This window comes from Capsicum annuum, chromosome 1, assembly GCF_002878395.1.
Source record: "Capsicum annuum cultivar UCD-10X-F1 chromosome 1, UCD10Xv1.1, whole genome shotgun sequence".
NCBI classification, from domain to species: domain Eukaryota; kingdom Viridiplantae; phylum Streptophyta; class Magnoliopsida; order Solanales; family Solanaceae; genus Capsicum; species Capsicum annuum.
This window is the reverse complement of record NC_061111.1, coordinates 181,554,471-181,573,093: the sequence shown is the minus strand read 5'-3', so window position 1 is coordinate 181,573,093 and position 18,623 is coordinate 181,554,471. Positions and strand designations below refer to the sequence as shown.

The window sequence follows — 18,623 nt, the reverse complement described above, 5'->3', positions numbered from 1 at the left end:
TTAGGGAAGCCAATATGGTGGCTGATTCACTAGCAAAAATGGGAGCAAACTCAACGTTTTTTGATGAAGCTAGAATTTTTGAAGTTCCTCCAATGTGTGTCCGTAACGCGTTATAGACAGACACGATCGAAATTACTGTTCAAAGAAGTGTTAGATCTAGTTCTAATGATAAGATAGATCACACTTATCAAGTGTTTCAAATCAACCCTGATTGATAAACTGAAAACATATAACTGTATTACTGGGCTCCCTTTAATTTCTATGAAACTTTCATTATTATAAAAAAATAAAAAATAAAAAATTTGGGAGTACAAACTTTGGGAAACCCAAAGTTTGGGAAACCTTGGAAACCCAAAAAAAAAAAAAAAAAAAAAGAATTCTTTATTCCGCAGTAGGAAGTGGAGAAAATATAAAAAGGGCAGAAATTTCCCTCCAAATCAAAAGGTATTTTTGGCACATCTCCCTATTTTCCCTCCTAAACTCTAACCCTACACTCGCCCACTCACCTACGCGCTCACTATCTCCGGCGGCTTTCTCCGACGTTTCCGATTCTATTCGATTCGATGCAGTTAGTATTCCTGCACATTTTTCGATTTGCCTCAAAAAAGTTCCCCCCCTTTTTTTAATTAAATAAATAAGTTATTATCCTATTGCAGTATTGTGATTTAAAGGAATAATTGTTTTCCCTTTCAGATGGGAAATAATTAGGGTTTCGATTCGGATTGCTGTTAATTTTATTGTTCATTATGACATTATTGTGATTATTTTTTTTAAAATGTTTTTGGTGATATTAATGTAGATGAATTAAAATGGTTGACGGTGGTAGAAAGAACGCGAACAATTGTTACCCGAAAGGGGTTAATTCGAGTGTTGAAGATACACAGCCAGTGGACACTCAAATTTCATCCGAGTCGTTATCAGGCAAGTCTTCTTTTATCTTTTTAATTTGGGATAAAGTAAAGGGCAAAATTTGCCCTAGAAAACTAGGGGATGTGTATTATTTGTAAAATGGTAGTATAAGAGTTTAAGTTTAAAGCTGACATTCTTGCTTGTTAAGGAAAAAGAAAAGTTTGGATTTTTTATTAACGAAAAATATTACACTGATTAAAAACAGTTTTGGTTTATTAAGTTGTTTAAATTGCTCTCACTCATTTTGCGTTGATTGTTATAATCAGTTTTAGTTAACTGCTAAAGAATAAAAGAGGACTTGTGGTCAAGTTTTTTTTTTTCATTGAAAAAAGCTTGGAATTTTTAACCAGATAGTTTGTGATACCTTGAACCGGTTGTATCTTTTGAATGCAAAGTTTGAGATGTTATGTTACTTTTTAAATTTATGTTCTGTAAGTGTACTGTTAACACAGTGATACCATTCCTCAGAGAGGAATTTTCAAGCAAAACCACTATATAAATGCCTTTTAGGGAGTGTGTGTGTTGTTGGTGGTAGTGGGGGTCAGAAAATTAAAAAAATGCAAAGTTAGTCAAATGTATGGGAGTACTTCTTTTCTCAACTACTTGAAGCTTTAAGTTGAAATTGGAATTTTCTCTCCCTAAAAGTACACTTTGTTTTATATTTGAAGGTGAGGATCATGAGCTGTACAATGACCAAAATATGGATCCTGCTGATGACCACCCTTTCTTCAATGATGCCTTTGAGACCCAATTAGTATTGGATAATGGTTATGAAACACAAGTGGGGGATTTTGACGGTGAAACACAAGTTGTGGATTTTGGTGGTGAAACACAATTGGTGGATTTTGGTGGTGAAACCCAACAAGTTGATTTAGGTGGTGAAACTCAAGTGGTTGATGATCATGATGGTCTACAGAATAAACACATCCAGAATTCTGGAAATTGCAATGTCGAAGTTGCCCTAGATAGTGATAATGAAGGAAGTGATAGAACTGAGGTCTTGTGTGATACTCAAGAGTTATCAGATGATGATTCAATGGAGCACAGCTACAGCTCAATTGATAATGTGAAGTTTCCTAAAAACAGCAACTCCAACACAAGTGATAGAAGTTTGATTGCACAATCAGATGTTCAGAGCAATGATAAGCATCATTCAGGTGAACTGGTTTCACAATCATGGGATAATTGATTTTGATTAAGTTCCAATGCTATACATGATAGGCTAAAAACTTATCATATTACTGTATTTTTTCCCTTTTTAAGTATGAAGGATCTAAATGGAACTATACTTGAGCAAAATTCTGTTATTTATCCATACCTTAATTTAAGAAATTAATCCAAATCTTCTTCAATGAGTGTAAAGTTGGACAAGACATTTTGCGTCAGCCAGTTTTTACAATTCACAGTAAATAGGCCTCTTCATTTTGCTGGATCTGTATATTCTTTTTAGTGTATCACTATCTTGCATTTTGATGTCACTGTTAGTATGACATTGCTGACTTTGGTTTTTATTCTATGTGACTAGAGTTGGTCATTTCTGCTTTATCCAGGAATAATTTTGCTATTAAAAGAGAGGCTTGACCTTCACTTTCTCTGCTTTATGTTGTAGAATCTAAGATTTCTCCTCTTATTCACTACATGGAAGTGCTTAATATACTCTTCATTGTTGGTACTTTTAGGTGGTTGATGGATTTCTTCTCTGTTTCCAACTTCTTCTATATCCTAGCCATATTTGTTATAAGACAGAATGTCTTTGAGTATTCATACGAAGCTGCTTCAGAATTTTGAAGCGCTTACATTCATATATTTTTCAGGATCTTTGCAACGAGGGTTTACTTCAATCCGTGCTGCCTCTATCAGGGCTTCTGGTTTGGCTGCCCATGACATGGGCCGTAAAGGAACAAACGGAAGTACACGGTCTATTAAGAGTGACAATCCTCTGGAGCAGGCAGGTGCAGGTCAAAATGGGACATCTGTGGTTGGACCTCAATCTGAAGTCAGGAAGGAGCTGAATGCTTGTGAGGAGTATGACGAACAGTTGAAGGAAGTAGGTAATGGAAACCGGTGCTCAGCTGCAAGGAAACTTTTTGGAGATGAGATACTTGTTGAAATTAAAGGGCCAGAAGATGGAAAGAATGGTTTTCAAAAGACAGGGGACTTGCCTCAGTTGGCCTCTGAACATGTATTGGCAGGTCTAAGTTATCTAGATTCTCAAGAACCTGGAGAGGAATCTCAGGCCAATGCACTTGAAACTGTTGATAAGTTTCTTAAGCTCAATCCTTTTGATTTTGATCAACATGTTGACTTTGGGAAGTCCTCCGTTGGAAAATCAAAATGTGTCTCTGCTGCAAGCGGGACAAAACATTTAGCTCGGAGAGCAGCTGGAATAGCTGATGTAGAAGGTGAGATTTTTGATTGGGATGACAATCGTGAAGATGAAGGGGGTGGAGAGTTTTTTCAGAAGAAAAAGGAACTTCTTTTTGGCAGGATACCTGCTACTGAACCTCGGAAGTGTGATTCACTTGACCCCTTAAGGCGGGGAGCTAAAAGTTGTGGAGAAAAGGAAAAGCACCCGTTGAATGACAAAAAGTTTAAGGGTTCCCCCCGTTCTGATTCAAGGTTATTGTCAAGTAAAGCGAGAGTGAGAAGTAAGCCATCGATGCCCAGATCTAGAAAGAACTTTGTTGAAGAGCTTGATGAGCAATTCACTGTAGGGGGCGATGATGGAGTGGTTGATGATGGTAATGGAGACGATGCTCTGGACGGGCTAAATGTTGGTTTAGATACTCAAATGGCTGCTGAAGCTATGGAAACATTATGCTTCGGAGTTCCTGTGCTGGAAAATGATCGTAGCAATGAGAAGAAAGGTGATAGTACATTGAGGGATAGTTCCGGCAAAGATCGAGTTGATGATGAGAGTCTATCAAAGCAAAGGCACTCCGAGAAAAAACCACGACCTTCTGACACTCGGCCTGCTACAAGACTATCAGTGCAGAAGGATGCCAAATTAGTTGAAGAGCACCGTAGAGAAAAAGTGAAGCCACAAAGAAGTAGCAAGAAGCAAGGCAGTGAAGAACAAGGAGCCGGATTAAGAAGGATCAAGCCAAATATGACGAAATCCCATGCTTCAAGGGGAAAAGAAGAGGAATTGAGGCGAGAAGAAAGACCACAAAAAGAAAGCAGAGGTTCTGTGTCTGTCAAGAGTTATCATTTGCAACAGCAGCATGACTCATTTACACCTGTAGCTCATCGAACTAGGCACAACCGGGCAGAAAGTCAACCAAAACGTCATGTGTCTGCAGCTGCCACTTTTAATAGAAGTGGGACTGATACTAATGCTTGTGAAACTTTGATAAATAATGGTACATTTGCTACCAATCAAACTGCAAATCTCGGAAATATGAAATCATCGTGGGGTGACCTTTGTGCTGTTGACCATCCCAAAGGAAAAAGAAGTCATCGAAAGATGCCTACCATGGGGCAAGAGACCACTACTCAATCTTGTAGAAGGTCAAAAAGATTAAGAGGTGATCATTCAAGTACTTCAACTGATGTCAGCAGAAAAGTGAGCAAGTGTTCACCTGAATGCACTCCCTCTGGTATTGCATCCTCAGGAGGAGGGTCTCGGAAGAAGCTATTATATGAAGGCACATATAAAGGGCATCCGGAGGGTACCAACATTAATGATGCTTTTAGTGATGGAAATACAAATGCACTTATAAATAAGTCACCAGTAGATTCTAATAGGAAAGATGATGTAGAGACAACACAATCTGTTGATGAAGCACATCGAGCAGAATCTTCAACAGGAGACCAGTGTGAAGCGCCAGCTTCAGCATGCACCACTCCCACCAATTCAAGAATTCTGAAGAATTCTGTGTCACCTATATGTATGGGTGATGAGTATCAAAAGCAATCGTGCAGGAAGAATATGTCAAGGTCCTCTCTTATGAGAGAAATCATTTCCTTACATACTACTGGAACGCAAGTAAACTCCACCTTGAAAGATTCCAGGAAGAGGCGAGAAATGACTAATGTTCGAGTCTTGTTCAGTCAGCACCTTGATGCAGATACAATCAAACAACAAAAAAAGGTAATTTGGATACATCTTACCTTGTATGTGCAAAAATTTTATGTTTTAAACTGGAATCACCTTGTCATCTTTTCCTCCAGATCTTAGCACGGTTAGGAGCCTCAAGTGCGTCATCAATGTCTGATGCCACTCATTTTGTGGCTGATGAATTTGTTCGCACAAGAAACATGCTAGAAGCTATTGCTGTAGGAAAACCTGTGGTTACACATCTATGGCTTGAGAGTTGTGGACAAGCGAATTGTCTTATTGATGAGAAAAATAATATACTGAGAGATGCAAAAAAAGAAAAGGAGTTCGGCTTCAGCATGCCAATTTCATTAGCACGAGCATGCCAGCATCCCATTTTACAGGTAAAGATGCAGTTTTTGGTGGGTATTAGATGCAGCTGTATTGCTCCTTTTCTCATTGTATTTTTTTCAGGGATATAAAGTTTTTATCACTCCGAACACCAAACCTGGTAAAGAAATATTGGCAAGTTTGGTGAAGGCAGTTAATGGTTTGGTGAGTACCTCTACTCTTTACCACTCATTTATTTCACTCCATGATTCAGTCATAACAAGACATAGATTATACTCTATCCACTGACCTGAATCATCTTGCTGATGGAATTTGGTGGCACACTGAGTTCCTCTTTGAAAGAAAAAAAAGTCGGTCATGTCCAAAGCAAGCGATTAAAATGTTCAGTCTATGTTCTCTTACATTTGTACCTTTGTGATACCTGACATAGAACTAATCTTTATTAGAATGGTCAGGAGGATATGATAGAGTATAGACTAGGATTCTACTCTAAATGCAACATTAGTTATGATAGATCAGGACCAACTTTTATAAATATGTTGAATATCATATATATGTGAGGTGTGCTAGATGTGCTGTGCATGGTAGGGTGATAAATGTCCACGTGTCAAAGATCATTAGTTGGACTTTTTGGATAAAAAAATTGTTAGTTTGTCTTGAAGCAGCTGAAGCAAATATCTGTGACCAATTTTGTTGAAAGTTTCTTTGATGGGGAAAATAAATGGTTTGGAGTATAATCCAAACTAAAGTTGGATGGATTTAAATTCTTGAACTCTTACTGTATGGCTATTTGTATAAGTACACCAAATATTTTGGGCATCCTATAAACTGAAGTTAGTGTTTGCTAGAATGTCTTGTGTTTACTGTTATCACATCGTCCATGTAAGAATTCATAATCAATCTGTATTTTTGCAGGCAGACCTCTCCATAATTTGTTTTTATTTGATTGATGATTTTTCCTGCTTGTCAAGACGTGTTCGAAATGTTTTTCAGGCAGTTGAACGACTTTGTAGATCTGCTATGAAAGAGGAAGTTATTCCCGACAATCTTCTAGTTTTATCGTGTGAAGAAGACCATAAAGTTTGCATCCCCTTTCTTGAGAAAGGTGAATTTCTTATTCTTTTGCTTTGTCTACTAATAAATAAGAAGTTAATAGTATTAAATTTGAATAATCATGCAAATCCCTCGTTACATTTACAGGAGCAACAGTGTATAGTTCGGAACTCCTGCTGAACGGGATAGTCACTCAGAGACTAGAGTTTGACAGGTGGTTTCTTAATTTCAACAGCATCGACTTCTTATGATACTAATGAGAAGTCCTAATGTTTTGGGGTGTGAATGTATGGATGGTTCATTTTAAGATCTGATCACCATCAGCATAAGATCAAAATGTTGTAGTTGCTGATATGAAGATTACTAGTCTCTTTTCTAACCAGCCATATTTTTATTGCAGGTATCGTCTCTTCACAGATCATGTTAAGAGAACCCGTTCAACAGTATGGGTGAAGAAAAATAACAATCAATACCTTGCTATTACAAAATGCAAATGAGGCTTAGTTGCCACTTAAAGAGTGTAAGGGGCATGTGTATTAAAGTGTAGGTATCTGTAAATGTAGTTTGTTTTTAATGTATAGTGATCGAGTCTTCTCTAGAATTGTTTTTTCCCGGTTCTGTGGATTTTGAACTTTCAGAAATCAGACTAATAATGAAGCATCCAAAAGAGAATTCTCGTCAGATGCTGATCTTTCATCCACTTTTGTTCAAATGCCATTGGATAACTAGTTTGGTTCTTAGGATATATTCAGTTTGCTCCAGCAATGTCCAGCTTTACAAGCTATCCAAAATAGGGTGACAAATGGGCAGATTAGGACTAATCGAGTAGACTCCAATGAATTAGATCAATTACTGAGAAGTCATACTTTTGTATAGGTTTTGTTAGGACCAAAGTGATTGGGTCAATTTGAGCTAAATAATGAATCAGATTTAATACGTCCAACTCAACAATTTTTCATTTGTTTGCTTTTAAAGATTATTTAATAAATCTAACTAATGAATATCCAAGTTGGGCATAATGAAATCACAAATGATCTCCTTTCTTTTAAAAACCAGAAACATGACTTGCAGCAACTGGAAATAAAAACAGATTAAAACCTACTAAGACAATAACGGAAATCAACATCTCGGCACAAAACCAATGCATCAGAATTTGGTAATGGCCATGTCCCAGACTTACATGAACTACTATTTTCCCTATCACCGGACATAGAAAGAAGACAACAATAGCTACTGTAACTATGTTGGTATACACATTTGACTGCCAGACTGTTTGAGGTATCAACCACGTCATCGCATAAGATCACGAGGAAAAGAAATAAGACAAAATAGTACAAGGAAAATAAATCTATGCGGGTTGTGGGGTCGGGGTTTAACATTCACCATCTCCTATACAAGCTTCATCATTTCTCTGTTATACTCATGTCATGCAGGGTTAGAATTTTCGGAAATTTGGACTCGCCAAGAGTAGTACCAGATGTACATTGCGTTGAGACTCATAGAAGCACCAAAACCCAAAACTGAAGCTATCATTATTGAATAGACTGCCTGCAATTGAAGCTGCCAAAAGACAAGATTTCTGGGCATTAGTCCTACTTCTTATCTGCCAACACTAATGTGTGTGTGCGCACATTTTCTTAGAAACAATTGGTTTTGGTTGGGGTGGGGTGCATGAGTTGTGAATCTGGTTGCATCTTTCCAAAAGGATCACAATGGTCTTAAAGAGTTTTTTCTCTAGAAATATTCGATGGTTAAAAAAGACACAGGATCTTAAATGGACAGACTAGAAAATATCACAGAGTTATCAAATATCAACTGCATAATAGAGAGTGCATCTTACCATAGAGTAGAAAACATGTAGAGTAATAGCAACAAGGGCAAACTCTAAAGCGGCATACGTCCATATGTACTCTTTAATAGCTGCATTTCAAATGAAAATACTATGATGCAAGTCGGCTAGTATTACTAAATAAAACTTAGAGGGCTCATACACACCTAGGATGACAGCAAAAATAGATGCCAAAAGACCGAGTGTAAATGCAAATGGAGCAGCAATCACAAGAGCCTGAGTTTTCATGTCATGAACCTTCAAGAAACAGGATATCTTAGCATTATCCAAGAAAACCTTTAAGAGGCGGACATAAAATATGAAATGTGATTCTACAAAAAGTAAATAAAAAGACAGCATTCCAGGTAGTTAATGTCATCAGATTCCACTTTTCTACTTTTTTGCTTTGATAACCATGGTGTCCGGGCCAGCTTTCACGTACCTCGACTAAATCCATGGGATACCTGCCACCTCTCACCAGCATCAGGTACCAGGTAACTCAGTCCACCAAGGTTAGGACAGATGGGAAGAATCACCTAGTGGCTTTTTGTCTCAGCTGGGATTTGAACTGAGACCTGAGGCTCTCAACCCACTTCATTAACCACTAGGCCACACCCTTGGGTGCGATTCCGCTTTTCTACTTTTAGTGTTGGAAAAATATGTAAAAGCTGACGGATATGCATTAAAGACCATTAGTGCTGCTGACATCAAAATGCAGCTGACAGCACGCTCATACACAAATGCGTTTATGGGATAAGTAATCAATTCTTCAAATTACTGTTTCATAAAATTTTTGGACCTCTTTCTGCTTCCCAAGCACGGTGAACTTTTAGGCAAATAACCAAATGAAAGAGTGCAACAGAAAATTGTGCTCAATTTCAGTATGTTAAGTAGTTTAAACTCTAATGAAATATTATATTAAAGGCTTACCCACTTTGCTCCAGTGGAACTTGAAGCCCCAACCTCATGGTTGGAGATGGAGGATACCGTACGACTAGGGTATCTCTCACTTGTTCATTCATCTTCATTTTTGCGAATATGAGTGCTCATATAGTGCAATCATCTAAGAAGGGCCTTAACTGATTCTCCACTTACTTAGACTTCTTATAAATTTCAAACTCTGAATTCAGATTTTATTTAATCAGTTTTCACTCCTACAGGTTATAGATAGCAAGTCTTTATTTTCTGCCCTTTAGGTTGTCTGCGAGTGCATGCATATGCAGCATCAGAACTAAGGGGGAGCAGGTTCCCTCCACTCCTCCCCCTCCCAAAAAAATGGAAAGAAAAAGAAAATGTTTCATGTTATTGACTTCAACACAAGTAACCACTAAATTGTAACATTGGTAAGTGTATTCTCAAGGATGAAATCTCAAGCTAATGTCATTTTTAAAATGCTATCCAAAAGCTTTAAAAAAAACTCACCAATAACTGTTCAAGGAAGAAGAAATAGCACACTGTGCTGATCAAAACAAGCACCACAAAGTCCTGCCAAGCACTGCAATGGCAAAATTTTCAATTTTGAATAGACCCAAAAACAAATACAGTAACTGAGAAATTAGTTCAACAACATTGTGCGGGATGCTGCTCCATCATCCAGTATCTAGCGCTTCTTCCCAGTAGATATAACTAAGGATTTGCTTTACTTTGTAATATCAAATAAAGACAGTCGTTGAAGCAGTAGCTCTAAAAATCAAAGGGAAACTGGAGATAGAACTTCTTCAAATCTCACATGGCGAATGTGTAAATCAATGCAAAAACTAAGAAAAGTTCAGAATATGTCATTAAAGCTCTGTGAAAGAAATGTTTTCCATGTGATGTTCACCTTATTCTTCGAGAATTGTTGTGCTCCGGTCTGTTATCTTGTTGATTAGTACTAGGGATTCGCAACAAAGTCACAGGTAAATTAGAAACTTCCTGTCGACAAACATCACAAATTTTGTTCCCTTTCATGCTAAACCACTTGATTGCACATTCCTCGTGAACAAGTCTAAGGTCACCTTTGCAGCTGCACTCCATCTGGAAAGTACTGCCTTCATCACATGCCTCCAGACAGATCCTACAAACTGCTTCCTCTTCAGGGATTTCACGATCCTCATTCTCAGGAGCAGGAGTAATTTCTTTTGTTCATTTTAATCAATTTTTGACCAGTTGGAGCAGAGGAAAAGTCAAATATTAATCATAACACTTCCAACAGCTTCTGATTACAGTTTTTTTAATACAACAGGAGGTAGAAGTCAGTAAAAGCTTTGAAATACTTTACCGTTGAGTCAGGAGAAGAATAATGATTCAGGTGTGTGGAACTCATTAATCATTTTCAAAAGAAATCATTTTATAAAACAGAAAAGGCTATAGTTGGATTTAAGTGTAATACGTTCGTCCGTAAAAGAAATGTTTACTTTACATTATTAAAATCTTAACTGCCAGAAATTTTACTTGGAAGCCTTTATTAAACATTTGCGAGTTCCGGCCGATCCAGATTTCCAGTAGAATATGGAGAAAATTGATATGATACAGCTTCATAATTAGTTTGACTTGATCAAACATGAAACATTCTTTGATTACTCACGCGCAACTTAAACACATATTACTTACCATCTCCAGTATCTGGAACATGCTTTTCATGGGTAGCAAAGGACATCGATCTAACAATGACAAAATTTCTCCCAGGCACAGAAAGCGACCTTGAAATACTAGCTTGAGATGCCCCAATCCGCGACGACTGCAAGAAAAAGTACACGTTGTGTAAATGTGTTAGTTGTACCTGGAAAGTAGAGAAGCCATTGGATGTAAAAGCTACTTAGGAAACCTCTTATATGTTTATGGCCTCATAACCCATAGCAGGTGCCGTAAGCAGAAGGAAAGAGGATAATGTCTAGATTGCAATCCTTTTCAATTGATAGACATTTATAATGACAAGAGATCTTATAGGCCATTAGATAATTGAACATACAGCAGAATGAGGTCGGCTTCCAAATTTAGTTCTTTTCTGTGGCATAAATCCCCGTCTTATTGTCTATGGCAAAGTATGACTAAGGCAAGCATCGACCGATTAACTTGAATGGCATGTTGTATATACATTGGATTATCTGTTGAAGTTCGTCAGACCAGATATATCAAAAAAAATATTATATCATAATTCAAGTTAGACTTGATTCTATTTTTTAATTGTGTGAACAGGAGATTGATTGGTGAAATCAAGTGCAAGAACATTGAGGATACAGTCTAAATTGTTGCATCGTATAGTTAGTACAGTATAAATTTACTCCCTCTATTCCATTTTATTTGACATTCTTTCCTTTTTAGTTTGTTTAAAAGGAATGACCCATTTTTATATTTAAAAACAGTTTAACTTTAAACTTCTCATTTAACCCTAAATGGCATAATTTTATAGCCACAAAAATGTCATGGTTGTTTAAGATCATAAGTTTGAATAATCTCTCCTTAAACTCTGTGCACAGACAAACAAATTTACATAAATGAGAGTATTAATGGTGTGTCTACACATACCACCTTCTGAGTGTTTGATGAAGTTGGACTTTCCAGAAACTATTGAAAGTGCATAATGGTTAATGAAACAAAAGGAACTCACATGTGACCTTTGTTGTTCACCATGTGTCCTCGCAGAAATAGGCGTGGAAACTGATGGAGATGTATTTGAAGCAGGGGTAACAGGTAGAGAGGTACATTTTTGCCAATTGGAGGAGAAGAAGTTTACTGGAAGAGGGCTTCCTGGAACTACCTTACGATCTGAACTGAGGAGAGAACTTCTCTCACCATCAGATGAAGCAGCTTTCTTTTTAAAGCTTAAAGCCCGAAGAAAACCTCCTGTTGGACCTGGTGAACGGGGTGAATACTTTCTGCCACTTCCAAAACCTGCATGTCTTGGAGGTATTTGGAGGGAAAGATCTGCTCGTTTCATGTTTGGGCCCAAGCCGGAAACCATATTCGAGGATTCCCTTCTCTGTAAATCAGCCTGCATGTACCCAAAATATAAGAATTTCTTGTTACATCTGGTAATATTACGCCAGATCTTCTAACTTAATTTAACTGCACACTTGTTAACTTTTCTACCATTTGATTAACATTGCTTATTATAACTTTCAGAAAGACAGGTGGAAACAAAAAATACCTAATGTTATTGTTATATTCGGGCAAAATAAGCAATACTACAAAGCAAAAGAAAACAAGAAGAAGACACACAGATGTACATGGAAACCCTTGTGGGAAAAACCACGGGCAGAGAAGGAGGATTTTCACTATAATGGAGAGGAGTACAATAAGGAGACGAAAGTCTCAATGATGTGTTTTTATGCTACGTCCGAAACGACTCACTAAATGCACTTATATAATATGTGCGTACAAATAAGTCCTAAGCCCAAAAACATACAGGTCCATACATGGGTCGCACCGCGAACTTTTCAGGACCGGATCAACAAAATTCGGGTCAAAAACTCTAACAGTTATTATCTACATGATTAGAGGCTTCAGTTGGCCAAATGTACATCATTTTCATTTTCCTGCAAAAACTTTTTCAAATGATTTTCATGATGAGTTGAGTCTATCCTAGGCATTCATGTAGTGCTACTAGAAGTTTCTGATGCTTGGTGATAGTTGTGAGTGTAGGATTGAGTTATATTAAACACTGTAAATGAGACTAATATCCTACATTCCTCATGTGATGTATAAACATTATTCTTGGTAAATATTTTCAAAAATTTTTATAAAAAGATAAAACTTGAAAATAATATAACATTTCAAAGTGTCACTCAACACCTCATAGTACCCAAACTATATGGCTTTTGTAATGTAGCAGCCATAACAGTTCTGCGGAATCCCAAATATGATCCATTTGGTTGGGGGAAAGCAAGACAATCTTGGGACAGCAAGGCCAACTGTGTTCACAGAGGAAATACTTTGCCATTTCTTTTAATTATTGGAAATTTACATAAAACACTACAATACTTAAAAGTCAACTTACTATGAAGTAAATGTCTATTATGTCTATCATGGACCATTAGAGCAGAACTATCAACAACAACAACAACAAACAACCCAGTATAGTCCCATAGGCGGAGAATAGAACTATCCATCCAAATATCTTATAATGGTAAAAGAAGAAATGAATACTAAACACCCTTAGTACTTGAAAAAGGAATCGAGCATGGATACTCACACCATTTATCTTCCTAGCATAAAAAATTCCTCTTAAAGGTCTTACGTACTACAATATCTCTTCTTGTCACTAAAGATTTCTCTAGCAAAAAGTATACATCAAATGTTGCACCCAAGGTTGTGGCCTACTGGTCAATCACATGGATTGACAACCATGAAGTCTCAGGTTCAAATCCCAACAGAGACAAGAACACCGGGTGATTTCTTCCCAACTGTCCTGTCCTAGCCTTGGTGGACAGAGTTACCTAGCACCTGTTGCTGGGAGGTGGCAGGTATCCCGTAGAATTAGCTGAGGTGCGTGAAAGCTAAGAACTCTAATCAGAATCAAATTATCATCCCAAAAATAAATTAAATTGGACATATTTTATACACTGGAAGACACCTAAATAAACTGAGATATCTAAATAAAATGAGGAAGGAGCCACCTCACAAAAAGAACTGCACTTTCTAAAGCTTTAGACAAGCACCATAAAATTCAGCACAATATTTTGAGACAGGAAGAGTCAAAATTGGGATATCTATCCCTTAATAATTCTTTTATTTAAAACATTACATATTTGGGAAATGCTTAAGTGTTAGTAGCACTGTGCTTCAAATCACAACATTTTATAATTAAAAATAAGCAAATTTTATTAAAAAAGATAGTCAAACAATTTGGGAGAGAGGGACTACATGTATAAAGCACACACACTCTTCTATGATGAATAACTGATTAAAGGAAAAAGCTTTTAGGCGAAATGGCAAGATATGAATCTAGATATCTCAAAAAGATGGAATCTTTATATTGAGCAGTACATAGTACAGTGTACTACCTGTGATGTCCTAGGAGAAGCAGGAGGAGGAACATTATCTGAAAATGGGATGGGTGCTGCTTCTGTTCCTCTACTAGGTGTCTCCATTCTTTATAATTACTACCTTAAAAAGCACAAAAGCCAATAGCAAAATATCAAACAAAAGAGATAGCCAAGTAAAAAAATTTCAAGAATACATAAATATTGGCTAACTTACTTCACATACAGGATTAAGGACTAGAGATTTGTTGTATGGAGATTTAGGAAGAACCCCAAATGAAACTGAGGAGAATTGGATTGAGACTGTGATTGTTATTGTGGAATATAACGAGAAGCATACATGATTGTTTGTTGTGCCTCCTGGCCCACACCACTATCCCAAGTATGTATACTCCATATATCCACAAAATTTTATGTCATTAACAATCTGACCTGTATTAGATTATCTTGTTTCCTAGTAATAGAGTCATGGAATACATCATGACTTTTTAAATTTAGCGCTAGTTTAGCATATTATACTAGAGGAAAAAATGCATGTATTAATTTTATATATTATTAGTATTTTGTTTGATATACTTTTTAAATATATGTATAATCAATACTTATATTAGCTATATATTTTATTATGTATTGAGAATTTAAGATTGAGGTGTGTATTACTAATAATGTTCTAAAATGTTCGTCTTGAGGCTCGTTCGGAGCAAGGCATAGCCAAAAATGTTGGGTTCATAGTATATGAAAAAAGTGTGAATGGAAAATGGTGGAGGAAAGGAGACACTAAAATGAAAAGTGTACTCCCAAATTAGAAAATTTACTCTTTCTCCCACATTGGTGGAAGAAGAGAACCTGGAAGTGTTTATAATCAAGAACACTTACTTTACGTGGTAAGTGAGGCAAGAAATAAGAGATGCCTCATGCCGTCGTCGTCGCTCGCTCGGCTCGAATTTGGATTTGGAAAAATGATCGATCGATGGGATCTATCTTTTTGGACAAACTTTATTTGACAAAATCTGATATACTCCATTTATATGCATGCAGTAACAGTAACATTCAGAAAAGTTGCACTGTTTCGAACTGATGCTTCAAAAGGATGCAATTCTTCAACGAAATGACACACTGATTCACGAAATTGCATGCCTGTTTGGAACAAACACACTGTTTGGACGAATGGACATGAATTTTCAGAAAAGGTTACACCTTTTAAATGAATCATTGCCACTTTTCAGAAGAGGCATCTTGTGGCTATATAAACCTGCTTTCATCCACAGGTTTTGATACGAAAATTACAGAAAAAAACACTCTTCTTGACTTTAAAATATTCTCTGTGATCACTCAAAACGTTCAGTGAGTTCGAAGATATTCCAATTGTTTGAGGTACCGCTACAGTTGGTCTGTTTGACCATTTTATCCTGGGAGGAAAAATTCCACAACCTCGGGTACAGTGAGGGGAATTATTTCCTTAAGGAAACTCCGTGAATTCGGATGACTTGACCATTTTTGTTTCATCTTTATTTCTAAAAAATAAAATACACCTCTTGGAAAGATCACTTTGATCTTGTGTTGAGGGTATTTTCTGCACTTCACTGTGTTCTTGGTTTATAAACTTGAACTAGTTGAAGTGGTTATTTCTAGTATACAGATTCTTGTACCCGTAGAAGGAAAATAACAATCTTAAGGAAATAAATTTACAGAATCTGTATTACTTATTTTTGGAGATTAAAGCTTTAAGCTTTCTACTCCGCTTGAATTTAACTAGTGATTAGAAGACATAAATCTTCATCACAAGTTAAAGTTCACTCGGTTGGCGATTTGAAGTTATAAAAACTTCATCGTTAACTAGAAACAAGAAGAAAAGTTTAAAAGTTATTTAACTTTATAAGTAGTATTCTAAAAATACTAAAATTTTCTGTCTTGTGGTGACAGGAAAAATGACAAGCGAAAGTCAAATGCAAGATGCGACAACGTTTGTAGGGGCAACTAATATTGCCACATCAAGTCGCACAAATACTCCGCCTACAATGGCACCGGCGGAGAAGCCCGAAAAATTTGCGGCCATTGACTTTAAGCGATGGCAGCAAAAGATGTTCTTTTACCTCACCACTTTGTGTCTGGAATGGTTCACTAGCGAAGACGCTCCTGAGGTGTCCGAGGGAACCTTGGACAAAGAGCGTTTCGTAATTATAGAAGCTTGGAAACATTCAAACTTCCTTTGCAGGAATTATATTCTGAGTGGTCTCTAGGACGACCTCTACAATGTTTATAGTGGAACTAAGAAATCGAAGGAATTGTGGGGGGCACTTGAATGAAAATATAAAACAGAGGATGCGGGAATTAAGAAATTCCTTGTTGCACGGTTCCTGGACTTTAAAATGATAGATAGCAAATCGGTTGTCTCTCAAGTGCAGGAATTGCAAGTCATCATACATGATCTCCTAGCAGAAGGTATATCTTTGAAAAATACCTTAGTTGAACAAATTAAAAATGTTCTTAATACTCACATAAACTATTTTGTAGGTTTGATTGTGAATGATGCATTTTAAGTAGCAGCGATAGTTGAGAAGCTACCACCTCTGTGGAAAGACTTCAAAAACTACTTGAAGCACAAGTGCAAGGAGATGACTGTCGAAGCTCTTATTGTCCGATTACATATTGAAGAAGATAATAAGGCTGCCCAGAGAAGGTCAAAAAGAAATTTTACAATTAATGGAGCACATATTGTAGAAGATGACCAAAACAATTCTAAGAAAAGGAAGAAAGCTGAACAAGGAAGCTATCAACCCAAGAAGAAATTCAAGGGAAAATGCTTCAATTGTAGCAAGATTGGCCACAAGTCCACGGATTGTCGTGCCCCAAAGAAAGGCAAGAAAAAGGATCAAGCAAATATGATTGAATCCAACAAAGAATGCGATGATTTGTGTGCTAGGTTCTCAGAATACAACTTGGTGGGAAATCCTCGCGAATGGTGGATAGATTCTGGTGCCACCCGCCATGTATGTGCTAACAAAGAGTTTTTTTCGTCATTCGCTCCGGCTCAAGTATAAGAAATAATCTAATGGCTAACTCCGCTACTACTAAGGTAGAAGAAACAGGAAAAATATGCTTGAAAATGACTTCAAAAAAGGTCTTGACACTTAACAATGTCTTGTATGTTCCTGAGTTACGTAGGAATTTAATTTCTGTTCCACTTCTAGACAAGAACGGATTCAAATGTGTAACCGTTTCTGGAAAAATTGTAATTAACAAAGGAGAAATGTATGTAGGAAAAGACTATCTCACTGAGGGCCTTTATAAGATGAATGTAATGAATGTTGAAATAAATAAAAGTTCAAATTCTTCTTATTTGCTTGAGTCTTATGATTTATGGCATGAACGTTTAGGCCATGTTAATTACAAAACATTACGAAAACTGATTAACTTAGAAGTTTTGCCAAAGTTTGAGTGCAATAAATCAAAGTGTCAAACGTGTGTAGAATCAAAGTATGCAAAACATCCTTATAAGTCCGTTGAAAGGAATTCCAATCCTTTAGACTTAGTACACACTGATATTTGTGATATGAAGTCAACACCATCACGTGGTGGGAAAAAGTAATTCATAACTTTTATTGGCGATTGCACTAGATACTGTTATATCTACTTGCTAAATAGTAAGGATGAAGCAATAGATGCGTTTAGGCAATATAAAATTGATGTTGAAAATCAGTTAGACAAGAAGATTAAAATGATAAGAAGTGATAGGGGCGGAGAATATGAATCTCCCTTTGCGCAAATATTTGTAGAGAATGGAATCATCCATCAAACTACGACCCCTATTCACCTTAATCTAATGGAATTGCGGAAAGGAAAAATCAAACTTTGAAGGAAATGATGAATGCCTTACTTATAAGTTCTGGTTTACCGCAAAACTTGTGAGGGGAGGCTATCCTTACGGCCAACCGTATACTCAATAGAGTTCCCCATAGTAAGACACAATTAATTCCTTATGAAAAATGGAAAGAAAGAAAATCCAACTTGAAATATTTCAAAGTGTGGGGGTGTCTAGCAAAGGTCCAAGTTCCTGTGCCTAAAAGGGGTTAAGATAGGACCTAAGACGGTGGATTGCGTGTTCATAGGATATGCTAAAAGTAGTAAAGCATGTCGATTTTTGGTTCATAAATCCAAACATTCGGATATAAATAAAAATACGGTAATTGAATCAGATAATGCTGAATTCTTTGAAAATATTTACCCGTATAAACTTAGACATGAATAGTCTAGTGGAGGATCTAAACGACCTCGAGATAAACCAAGTGAGAATGTACATAATGAAGAAAATCCAAGATGTAGTACACGTCAAAGAACGTCAACTTCATTTGGATTGGATTTTGTAACATTTCTCTTAGAAAATGAGCCTCAAACGTTTAAAGAAACAATGTCGTCGTCAGACTCATCCTTTTGGAAAAAGGCAGTCAATAGTGAGATTGATTCAATCTTAAGCAACCAT

At 36.7% G+C, this 18,623-nt stretch overlaps 2 protein-coding genes across 4 annotated transcripts; one reads left to right on the top strand and one right to left on the bottom strand.

Moving 5' to 3' along the window:
- Positions 1-308: 308 nt before the first annotated feature.
- LOC107842556 lies at positions 309-7,033 on the top strand. The gene is made up of 9 exons (XM_016686466.2): positions 309-568; positions 800-921; positions 1,578-2,066; positions 2,724-5,002; positions 5,083-5,352; positions 5,423-5,503; positions 6,293-6,404; positions 6,500-6,566; positions 6,753-7,033. The coding sequence occupies exons 2-9, from the start codon at positions 810-812 to the stop codon at positions 6,847-6,849; spliced, it is 3,507 nt and encodes a 1,168-aa protein (XP_016541952.2). The 5' UTR covers positions 309-568; positions 800-809; the 3' UTR covers positions 6,850-7,033.
- A 394-nt stretch (positions 7,034-7,427) lies between these two features.
- Positions 7,428-14,567, bottom strand: LOC107842538. Of its 3 annotated transcripts, none has more exons than XM_016686444.2 (9): positions 14,361-14,567; positions 14,165-14,267; positions 11,770-12,153; positions 10,773-10,899; positions 10,003-10,297; positions 9,603-9,675; positions 8,348-8,438; positions 8,193-8,272; positions 7,428-7,912 (listed from the first exon to the last, which is right to left on the bottom strand). In XM_016686444.2, exons 2-9 carry the CDS (start codon positions 14,249-14,251, stop codon positions 7,778-7,780), a joined length of 1,272 nt encoding a protein of 423 aa, XP_016541930.1. In that variant the 5' UTR covers positions 14,252-14,267; positions 14,361-14,567; the 3' UTR covers positions 7,428-7,777. The 3 variants fall into 3 exon arrangements, with proteins under 3 accessions (XP_016541930.1, XP_016541938.1, XP_016541946.1); XM_016686452.2 differs by having other exon boundaries at positions 14,370-14,555; XM_016686460.2 differs by having other exon boundaries at positions 10,003-10,243; positions 14,361-14,553.
- Between the last annotated feature and the right edge of the window lie 4,056 nt (positions 14,568-18,623).

Excerpts from the sequence above, each read along its gene's own strand:
- LOC107842556 (XM_016686466.2), top strand. The coding sequence starts at position 810 with ATGGTTGACGGTGGTAGAAAGAACGCGAACAATTGTTACCCGAAAGGG. Across the intron at positions 5,353-5,422 it reads GCCAGCATCCCATTTTACAG|GGATATAAAGTTTTTATCAC; the intron begins GTAAAGATGCAG and ends TATTTTTTTCAG. Across the intron at positions 6,567-6,752 it reads CAGAGACTAGAGTTTGACAG|GTATCGTCTCTTCACAGATC; the intron begins GTGGTTTCTTAA and ends TTTTTATTGCAG.
- LOC107842538 (XM_016686444.2), bottom strand. The coding sequence starts at position 14,251 with ATGGAGACACCTAGTAGAGGAACAGAAGCAGCACCCATCCCATTTTCA. Across the intron at positions 9,676-10,002 it reads AACAATTCTCGAAGAATAAG|TGCTTGGCAGGACTTTGTGG; the intron begins GTGAACATCACA and ends TTGCCATTGCAG. Across the intron at positions 8,273-8,347 it reads TATTTTTGCTGTCATCCTAG|CTATTAAAGAGTACATATGG; the intron begins GTGTGTATGAGC and ends TTTGAAATGCAG.